The sequence below is a fragment of the Pongo pygmaeus genome, chromosome 4 (assembly GCF_028885625.2).
Source record: "Pongo pygmaeus isolate AG05252 chromosome 4, NHGRI_mPonPyg2-v2.0_pri, whole genome shotgun sequence".
Taxonomy (NCBI): Eukaryota; Metazoa; Chordata; class Mammalia; order Primates; family Hominidae; genus Pongo; species Pongo pygmaeus.
In genome coordinates, this window is record NC_072377.2 from 182,657,779 (window position 1) to 182,668,523 (window position 10,745).

At 51.7% G+C, this 10,745-nt stretch overlaps 1 protein-coding gene across 6 annotated transcripts; it reads right to left on the bottom strand.

Moving 5' to 3' along the window:
• Positions 1-3,953: 3,953 nt before the first annotated feature.
• On the bottom strand, positions 3,954-6,993 carry LOC129036440 (uncharacterized protein C5orf60-like). Of its 6 annotated transcripts, none has more exons than XR_008502555.1 (5): positions 6,588-6,796; positions 5,701-5,872; positions 5,214-5,274; positions 4,884-4,988; positions 3,954-4,282 (listed from the first exon to the last, which is right to left on the bottom strand). XR_008502555.1 is itself a non-coding variant. In XM_054487576.1 (5 exons), the coding sequence occupies exons 1-5, from the start codon at positions 6,807-6,809 to the stop codon at positions 4,132-4,134; spliced, it is 597 nt and encodes a 198-aa protein (XP_054343551.1). In that variant the 5' UTR covers positions 6,810-6,993; the 3' UTR covers positions 3,959-4,131. The 6 variants fall into 6 exon arrangements, 2 of the variants coding, with proteins under 2 accessions (XP_054343551.1, XP_054343552.1); XM_054487576.1 differs by having other exon boundaries at positions 3,959-4,282; positions 5,815-5,872; positions 6,588-6,993; XM_054487577.1 differs by having other exon boundaries at positions 3,964-4,294; positions 5,815-5,872; positions 6,588-6,793.
• Positions 6,994-10,745: the final 3,752 nt, after the last annotated feature.

Genomic DNA, 10,745 nt, shown 5'->3' on the forward strand with positions numbered 1-10,745 from the left:
GCACAAGTGGCAGTGGCTGTGCACCAGTAGCTGGATATTCCTGAAAAATGAAATAAAATTAAACTAGTGGTCATCCAAGAAGATGTAGAATTAATGTACCGAAAAGCATTGATGAGCATGGTCCGGCTCAACAGGAAAGCTGCAGGAATCATGCACACGTTCAATGCCTACGCAGCCACTGACATCACTGGCTTTGGGGTTTGGGAACAGGTACAGAATGTGGCCAGGCAGCAGACGTGCTCTTTTTTTAAAAGTGCTTTCACAGGCAGGCACGGTGGCTCACGCCTGTAATCCTAGCACTTTGAGAGGCCGAGGCAGGCGGATCACCAGAGTTTGGGAGTTTGAGACCAGCCTGACCAACATGGAGAAACCATCTCTACTATAAATATAGAAAATCAGCCAGGCGTGGTGGCGCATGCCTGTAATCCCAGCTACTCGGGAGGCTGAGGTAGGAGAAGCACTTGAACCCAGAGACAGAGGTTGCAGTGAGCCAAGATCGCACCATTACACTCCAGCCTGGGCAACAAGAACAAAACTCTGACTCAAAAAAATAATAAAATTGACCAAGTGCAGTGGCTCAAGCCTATAATCCCAGCACTTTGGGAGGCCGAGGTGGGCAGATCACTAGGTCAAGAGATCAAGACCAGCCTGGCCAAAATGGTGAAACTCCATCTCTACTAAAAATTCAAAAATTAGTCGGGTGTGTTGGCAGGTGCCTGTAATCCCAGCTACTCAGGAAGCTGAGGTAGGAGAATCGCTTGAACCGGGGAGGTGGAGGTTGCAGTGAGCCAAGATCGTGCCACTGCACTCCAGCCTGGGAGACAGAGTGAGACTCCATCTCTAAATAAATAAATTAATTAATTAAAAATAAAATAAAACACTGCAGCCTGTGCCTCCTGTCTCCTGCAGGTGCCTGAGGAAGCTCCCTGGGAGGGCAGCTCCCATCATCTTCCACGTGAAGACCGCCCGGGGCCAGTGTACAAACGAGCACCTGCTAGGAACCACCGGCCACGTCGGGGGTGTGGGAAAGCTTCTCCTACCAGCTTGTCCCCATGGGCTCCCCCGGCTCCTCTGGCCTCCATGCTGTCATCAGTCCCCAAGGCCTCTGTAGGGTCCTTTGAGTCTCTGTCATCCCTGAGCTCCTCCAAGCCACCAGAGCCTTTGTGTCCCCTGAAGCATCCTTCACACCAGCCACCTGTGAGCACCCTATCACCAAACCCAGAATGAATTCTCTCCTCCCTGGCTTTTGTGTTCTGTTCAGGTCTTTGATGGATTGTAGGGTCCACTCACACTGGGGAAGGCCGTCTGCTTTGCAGAGTCCACTGGTTCATGTGTTAATCCCGCCTAGACCTCCCTCATACACACCCAGAATAACGTTTGGCCAAATGTCTGCCCTCTGTGGGCCAGTCAAGCAGACCCATGAAATTAACCAACACAGGCTCTGAGACTCCAGGCCCAAGAGGCCCGCGTCCTCCAGCTTCTGCTGATGTGGCCCAGGGGTCCCTGGGGACAGGCTGTGGCTGGGAGGCTGAAGCTGTGGCCTGGATAGGGATGGGGCCACTCAGCAGCGTGTCCCCTGGTCATGTCCTTCACACCTGAGCCTCCCTCCTCCTCTGTAAGGGGGCTGTACTGCTGTGCTGCCTGTAACTGATGACCCATATGGTGTGCTTTGACAACCTGCCCCAGTGATGGATGTGACACCAAGACCCCGCCTGGGCATATCCCTGTTGGCTGCTACCAGATGAGGGCACTGGGTCTGGAAGAGGTCAGCTGACTGCTCGGGGTTCCATGGCCGGTCAAAGGCATGGCTGGGATCTGAGCCCAGGCAGTCTGGCTCCAGAGGCCGCACTCCCACCCCTAGACCACCCCTCTGCCTGCCCCTCATGGGGGTGATGTGGTTTCCCCTACTCTTGTTGGCTCATGGCTGTTTCTGAAGGTGGTGGAGGAGCCCACCAGCCCAGGTCCTGGGGTTAGTCCAGGCTTTGTAGCAGGAAGCTGAGGCAGAGCAGGGGCATCAGGGTGGGGAGGATGACCCTCTGCCATCAGGAGAGGACCTCGTCCTTTGCTGGGACCCAACCAGGGCTGACCTCAGTGGGGGGATGCCCAGGGCGTGAGGTTGGAGGGAGTTGAATGGCCTCGAAGGAGGAAGGCTCCCCACACTTGAGTGAGAGAACCCCCGACGGAGATCCCAGACTTAGTGTAAGATCCCAGATGGAATGGCCTTCACTTATGGTTGATACAGGTTCTTAAAATACTGAAATAGTTCTGGTGAGTGCTGAGATTTGTTGGACTGTGTTTAATTCTGGAATGTGTGTGTGCGTGCATGTGTGCGTGCATGTGTGTGTGTGTGTGTGTGTGTGTGTGTGTGTGTGTGTGGTGACGGTGCTGGTGAGCTTGGAGAGGCTCTAGTCTTAAAAAGGAGACTGGCCCTGAGAAGCTCTCCAACTGCAAAGGAACCTGCATGGTCCTGGAGGGTGGGTCTTTGATTCCTGCTTCCTCGACAGAGTCCCTGAGGACTCAGGACCGAGGGATGGAGGCTGCTGGGGGCGGAAAATGGCACATCCCTGGCAGGGAAAGGCCAGGCCTGTGAGGGCTCAGATAAACCTGGCTCCACGCGCAGTTCATGCTGCCCGGGCCTCAGGGACCAGCACGTCTACCTCCTGTCCTCCAGTTGAGGCCTCAGAGCTCCCAGAGAAAGGAGCAGGGTTCCCCCAAGCCCCTGACACCAGGACCAGCCAGGCTCTGGCCTCCACCCCTCCTTGCGCATTTCTGCCCTCCCTAGGCTTCTCTGCGACTTCACTGCCATCTCCTGGAAACCAGCCCAGTGTTCACCCAGCCTTGTCCTCAGCAACCATGGCCTGCAAATCCTATCCCATGTGCCTGGATTTCCCCTCTGGACACACAGGCTCCGTGAAGACGGTTTAGGCAGTTCCCAACTTCATGATCACAGCAGGTCCCTCTGGCCCTCCCTGCAGCATCGCTAGTCTGGGCCAGGGCCACCCCACCCACGGGAAGATGGGTCGGAGCTGTCCTCCCAGAGCCAGGCTGGAATGGGCCCCACAGCCATCAGGGAAATGCCTTTTCCTCTACAAAGCTGGTCACTTTCTCTGACTCTCACCCTCATAGTCTCTGGCCACGTCATCTTCTGGGAGTCTCTATTCCCAGGGGCTCTGTGTCTTTAAGACTAGGTTGGGTATTGACCCGGCCACCCTGGCTTTCTTGCTATCCGCATTCACACTGCATATTCCACACCCTCTTGCCTTCTACCTTTCTACGCTTCACTGTGACCTTTGTAAGCAACATCTGGCTAGATTTTGTTTTGTGTCCAATTGGACGGGCTCTGTTCTGTACATTTATGGTTCTTGTTTTTACTGATCTATGAGAATTATTTCCACTACTTAATTTTTTGTCCTGGCTTTTCTAAACTTCTATTTTCTCTCTCCTTTTCCTAACTTCTAGTAGAGAGACTCAATTTTCTGTATTCCCCTTCCTCTTTTGAATGACTCAGAGGTTATGGTAGGCAGATCATGGCTCCTGCAGATACCCCCATGTCTAAGCCCTGGAGCCCTTGTATGGTGAAAGACGTGATTAGGGGAGGGACCAAGGAGCATATCCTGAGTCATCCAGGCAGGCCCTAAATGCCTTATCACAGAGAAGCCAAGGGAGCTTCGACCCAGACCTGCACAGGCAACAGGGCCCCATGAAAGACGGAGCAGGTCCTGGAGACGCAGCCACAGCGCGGGAACATCAGAGCAGCCGCTGGAGGCCAGAAGAGGCCAGCAAAGCTCCTCCCCGAGAGCCTCAGGAGGAGCATGGCCCTGCCTTCTCCAGGCCTTGATTTCTGTCTTCTGGCCCCCGGGACTGTGAGGGGATAAGTTTCTGCTGCTGTGAACCCCCAGGCCTGTGGTAGCTTGTTACAGCAGCCACAGGAAGCTAACACAGAGGTCGTATTTTCTCTTTCTTGTACTTTAATAAACTGCCTTGAACACTTCGTGTGCACCGGGACAGGCCTGCTCTTGGCCTAGACACAGCCAGCGTCTCCACTAGTTCCTCTCCCAATCCATTAGAACACGTGTTTCCAGCGTCTGTGGGGTGCCCGGATCAGGGAAGGGACGTGCCTCCAAGTTGTCCTCAGGAGATTCCCAGTTGTTCGTGGATGTCGGGTGTGCGGCGTCCATGGGAGTGTCTGGGATTTTGGTGTCTTGTGCATCCAGCAGCGTTGGCACGTTCAGGCTGAGGAAAGTGCGGCTCCTGCCTCCACCTGCCTGCATGTGGCGTCTCCCTAGAAGGAAGCCTTTGGTAGGTGGGTGGGAAGATTAGGGTGCTCGAATGGGAACTGTGAGGAGGTGCAGTGGCACCGGGCTCTAGCAGCCTCCTGCCCCCAGGAGAGGCCCAGGTTGGGATCACTGTGGCGACTAACGCCTCGAATCACTCCAGGGCTAGAAGGCACCCACCAGCTACACAGTTCAGGGGCGTCGCACATTTGACATATTATGGGGTCAGTTTGAGAATCAGCCTGTGTGGAGTCGGACCAGGACACCAAGCCGGGATTCCATCGTCGGGGAGGGGCATGCCCACGTGGTTTGTGTGAAAGATGCTCCAGGGAACGCAAAGGTGCTGGTCACTGGAAGAAGCTCAGGGATGACAGAGACCCCAGGGATTTTATGGAGGTGCCCAGGTTTGCTGATAGGGTGCTTGCGTATGGCTCGTATAAAGGGTGCTTCAGAGGACACGAAGACACTGGTAGCTTGGAGGAGCACAGGGATGACAGAGACCCAGAGGACCCTATGGAGGTCTTTGGGACTGATGATGGCATGAAGGCCAGAGGAGCCGAGGAGCCCGTGGGGACAACCTGGTGGGAGAAGCTGTCTCACACCCCCCACCTGGCCAGTGAACTCTTCAAGGGCCTCGTCTGAACAACTTGCTCAGGCAGTCTCGGCTTAGAAGGCAGTGGAAGCTGCTCTCCCCCAGGGAGCTTCCTCAGGCACCTGCAGGAGACAGGAGGCACAGGCTGCAGCCGGCAGCACTGGGCACTTGTGGCCCACGCCCCTCCAGGGCCCCCATGCTGACTTCACAAAGCTCTGCCTTCCCCTGCCCAGGGCTTTAGTGACATCATGACTGATCTCCCCTCCCAGATCAGCCCCAGGCCCTGGGGTGGCATCCTAGGCCCTGGTAGGAAGGAGGACACGGGAGAGAAGGGGAAAGAGCCTCACTTTTCCAGCCGGAAAGTGTAGACCTCAAGGTTCTCCAGTTCTTTCAAGAGAACTCTGCAATCTGGAAAGCAGGAGATGGGTTATGGAGGCGAGGGAGGGAACTGGGACTTACAGGAGGCTTAGTGTGTGTGCCCTTAGGGGAGACCCCGGGATCGGGGATTAGACCCTGGAGCCCCAGCATCCCTGTCCAAGGCCACAGGGCCCCAGGAGTGATAGGCAGGTGCCCGGTGGGCAGCACTTTGTCATCTCCAAAGTGCTTCCCGACACGCCCCATCATGGGGGGTCATGACCACCTCCTGGGGAGAGTGGACAGGGGCAGTCTCAAAGAGGACTCAGCCATGTTAAACAGCTGCCCACATAGACCTGCAGCCCCTCCTGCAAGTCCAGGCGGTCACTGGTCCCCTCCTGGGCAACACCTGCTCCCTGGACCCCATGGCTTCATCCCAGCAGGGAATCGGAGACGGATCCCGGGTTCCAATTGCCCTACCAGGAGCTTCCCCATCAGGCCTCTGCAGATGACTTCCTAGGAGACTTGGTGCTTGTTCCTAGGGACAGGTGAAGCTGTCATCTCTGGGGGCTTCTGGGACCCTCAGAGCCTTACTTTTCAAAGTGATAGATTTATTTCCGATGCTGAGCCATTCCCCCACTTCACCTTGATCCTGAGAGACAAGAAAGAGGGTGCAGGCCGGGTCTCAGTCTCCTGTCTCCACAGCTGCAGACCCACAGTGCTCATGAATGACACACTTTCTCCCACCAGCTCTGGAGCCCTGTGTGCTTCTCTTTCCTTTCACTTGTTTCTAAAGTGCATAATAACCTTTTCTGGTTTCCTTCTTTGAAAAGCACAGAGGGGTTTTGTACGTGAGGCCCACCCTGGGCGTCCTCAGTCCCTGTTCCACTTCTTGGGAAACACACACACTTGGGTCTGCAGGTGCCTCTGAGCTGGCAGGGAAGGTTCTGCTTCTGAGGAGGCCAGAGGTGACTCCAGTCTCAGGTGGGAGGCTCTCAGGGGCTCAGCACAGCCCCCTGAGCCCACACAGAGGCTGGGCCCTGAGGCACCTGCCTGGGAAGGCAGCTGATGAGCCCGGGCTCAGGGCCTGTCCTTCCACAGAGACCTCACCCCTCTCGTGACCGGGTCCTTGCCACTGAGTCCCGGGGTTTATTTTTGCTCTGACGCCTCCCGTGCACCCCCACAGATGGTCTGGGAACTTGGGATGGAAATCCTATGCCCACTCCAACCCCTGCCTGTCCTGCTGTCCCTAGAGGGACGATGAGATTTCCCATCACAGGAGCGCCTCTGGTTGATGTGGAAAAGTGGAAAAGAGAGCAAGAAAAATAGAAGCATTCTCTGCTGGGTGTGGGCTGAGGGCTCCTTACATTCTCGCTGTTCTCCTCTCTGGGAGGCACTGAGGATGGCTCCCTGGGAATGTAGGGGCATAAGATGATCAGGATCACCAGGCTAAACACAATGAAGAGGACGAAATGGATGATCTGGGGAATGGGGCTGGGGCACAGCTCTGTCTCAATAACACTGTCCAGAGGAAAGAGAATATCCATGTCAACTGCACTGCTGTCCTCAGGCAACTGAGCCCTGGGCATCCCCTCTGGGACTAGTTATTGGGGCCCAGGCCCACATCACAGAGCTGGGGCCTCCCCCTCACAAAGGGCTCCTAAGGGTGGGGTGGGCAGTGGGAGGAGGAGGCTAAAGCCCAACCCCACCCACCACCACCCACCCCTGCAGTTCCCTCCACCCCCCTGGCCTTCCAGATCCCTCCTTTCCACTCCACCTGCTCAACCTGTCAGAGACAGACCTGGTCCGTTTTCTGTCCTCTCACCCTGGCACACAGATGGTATCTGGTTCCTTGGAGATCTCTGCCCAGGCTCTGTCAGTTTCACAGTTTTTGAGGATCTGGATTTGTCCCCGAAATTCCTGTTATTTCCAGGGATTATTGCTCCAGGGTCTCCTCTGCCTGCAATTCTAACTTCCCCACATAATATGTTCTTGTCTTGCATCAGCTCAGACATAGAGCTTACTTTTTTATACTTGTTTATCATTGTGAGTTTTGAATAAAATTTTTATAACTTTTGTTTCAATTAATCTTTACTATCTTCAGCTAGACTTAATCAAAAATTAAATCAATTCTTTATTATTAAAATTCATAGGACTAAAAAAGTATAAAAATTGAACTAATTAAACCTTCAAAGAATATTTTTATATATTTGCAATGTTTTTGCTTCTAAAATCAATAAAAGTTAAAGTACATGAGAAATTTTGGAATATTCGGCAAACACACACACACACACACACACATACCTGTGACAAATCAATTCAGTATTTTCAAATAGAAGAATCAAGCCTTTCTTTTAGTTCAGAAGCTTTATTTTAGTATTTCTTATAAGGTAGGAGTGCTGGCAGCAAATTTTCTGTCTTTGTTTATTGGGGAATATCTTTATTTTTAAAGGATAGATTTGCTGGACATGGCACTTTTAGTTGACAATTTTTTTTCTTTCATTCTTTGACTATGCCATCCCATTGCCTTCCCACCATTGTTTCTTTCTTCTTCTTCTTTTTTTTTTTTTTTGAGACGGAGTCTCCCTCTGTTTGTTGCCCAGGCTGGAGTGCAGTGGTGTGATCTCAGCCCACTGCAACCTCTGTCTCCCAGGTTCAAGCGATTCTCCAGCCTTAGCCTCTGAGGAGCTGACATTACAGGCACGCACAAACATGCCCAGCTAATTTTTGTATTTTTAGTAGAGACAGGGTTTCATCATGTTGGCCAGGCTGGTCTCGAACTCCTGACCTCAGGTAATCCACCTGCCTTGGCCTCTCAAAGTGCTGGGATTACAAGCGTGAGCCACCGTGCCTGGTTTCACCATTGTTTCTGATCAGAAATCAGTGGCTAATTTTATCATGGTGCTCTTGTACATGAAGAGAAGTTTTTGTCTTACTGTTTTCAATATTTACTCTGTCTTTTCATAGCTTGACACAAGGTGTGTAGGAGTGGATAGCTTGATTTTTATTTTACTAAAAGTAAACATTGATTCTATAGATTAATATTTTATATTGAATTTGGTAAGGTTTCAGCCATTATTTCCATAAATAATTCTTTCTTTCCCCTCTTCTTTCTTTCTGAGACTCTCATTCTACATATGTTGTGCTTGATGTTTCATAAGTCATTTTTCTTTTTCTTTTTTTTTGAGATAGAGTTTTGCTCTTGTTGCCCAGGCTGGAGTGCAGTGGCACGATCTTGGCTCACTGCAACCTCTGCCTCCCAGGTTCAAGCGATTGTCTTGCCTCAGCCTCCCGAATAGTGGGATGTGCCACCACGCCAGCTAATTTTGTATTTTTAGTAGAGACGGGGTTTCTCCATGTTGATCAGGCTGGTCTCGAATTCCCAACCTCAAGTGATCCGCCTGCCTCGGTAGCCCAAAGTGCTGGGATTACGGCGTGAGCCACCGTGCCTGGCCCTTTTTAAGTTCTTTTAACATAAATAACTGCTTTGAAGTCTTTGTTTGCTAAGTGTGACATCTGGGGACACAAAGACAATTTCTATTAACTGGTTTCCCCCCACACTTGCCTGTTTCTTTTAGTCTTGTAACTTATCATTGAACACTGGATACTTTAGGTTATAGACTCTTCAACTCTGGATTCTGATTCTTTTCTGCTGAGAGTTGTTACTGTTTGTTTGCTTGTTTGTAACCTGCCTGTACTAAATTTGTAAATTCTGTCAGCAGTGTGTAGCCGGAGCCGTCTCTGCTCATTTTTGTTTGTTTCTTATGCATGGCTTCCCAGGAACCGCTCCTTTATCTGCGTGCTTGGTATTCTGCCAACAGTTGTCTGAATTTGTACACTAACACCTTGAGTCGATGAGGCTTCCGCTGTTGCTGATGGATCTACCCGTGGACTAGGGCGTGCACACAGAGCTCAGGCCATCTGCTTTCCACAGGCATCTCCCCTCGCTGTGTCTTCTCTTCACATGAGCTCAGGCACCATCATCAGTCAGGGATGCTGGGTGGTTTGGGCAGGTTCTGGTCTCTGAGGAGACAAGCAGAGCTACTGGTCCTTCCTGTTTGTTTGCATCAATATCCCTATTTGAAAATTCTCCAAATCATGTGAGTCCCTCTGGTGGTGACAGCAAAGCTGCTGGTTTCATGGCGTTCAACAAATGTGTTTTATATTTAGGTCTATGGGCCGGGAGTGGTGGCTCAGGCCTGTAATCCAAGCACTTTGGGAGACTGAGGTGGGCAGATCACCGGAAGTCAGGAGTTCAAGACCAGCCTGGCCAACATGGTGAAACCCCATCTCTACTAAAAATACAAAATTTAGCCAGGCATGGTCGCGGGCACCTGTAATCCCAGCTACTCAGGGGGCTGAGGCTGGAAAATCGCTTGAACCTGGGAGGCAGAGGTTGCAGTGAGCCGAGATTGCACACAATAAATAAATGATTTAATGCCCATACAATGGAGTGCTGTGCAGCTCTTAAAAAGAATGCCACGAGGATGATCAACACATACCATTCTCCTGGATGAGGATTATTACCATCAGCTCCATTTTTCAGGTGAGAAAACTGAGACTTAGGGAGGCTACATAATTTTCCAAAGGTCACTCCCTACTGAATATAGGAGCAGGGATCTGACAGCCACCTAATCACACCCTAGAACAGCATTCTCTCCTCCGCTCTCCTCCATGTCCCCCTCTGACTCCCAGGAGACCTCCCCAGCTTGCAGTCTCCAGGGCCCTGGTGTCTATAACCTGAGGAAGGGGAGGGGCCCATGAGATCTTGGACTTTCTCACTCTCTGAAAATGATCAACTGAGAACAAGACTTGACTTTGTTTAGAAGTATAAATAAATGTGACATTTATTGCCTATCAAATATTAGAAGCAGTTCGTCTATTTAACATGTGTTAGTATCGGTGTTCCTTGTTATTCAAACTCTCCCTATTGAGCTCAAGAATCAAAGTCAGATAACTTTGTCGATAAATCCCTTCCTCTCTACACCCTTGCTACTCACTGTCTCAAGACCCAAACTCACTGGGACAAGGCGCTGCCCCTCCTGATTCAAGCCTGGTGTCTGCCTCTCACTATGCAAATCAGGAGCTAGAGAGCAGCAGAGAGGGGCGGCGGTGTGTGCTCTGTGCACACACCGCCGCCCCCATTATCTCTGTGGGTGTGAAGATGAGAAACTTTCACTTTTCCAGTGAGTTACTGTGCTGCTTTGACTTTCACAAGCATGTCGACTTGGTGGATTTTGTAAATATAGCCGTCAGCGGATGCCTCTTGTCCCCATCTTGGGAACCATAACCCAGATTCCGAAAGGGGAGCTTGCCCGCATGGATGGAAACTGAGGCCCTCAGAGAGGCCATCGGCCTTGATCCCTTGCTCCTATTCAAAGATCTCAACATTACTGGAACCTTCCTTGGGGCAGCCGGACATTCCTTTGTTGATGAAGCATCCACTCACGTGCCATGGGAACTTTGTAGATTTCACTGTGATGCAAACAACTCCCTGTGAGGCCCTCAGTGCCCAGGGCCCATTG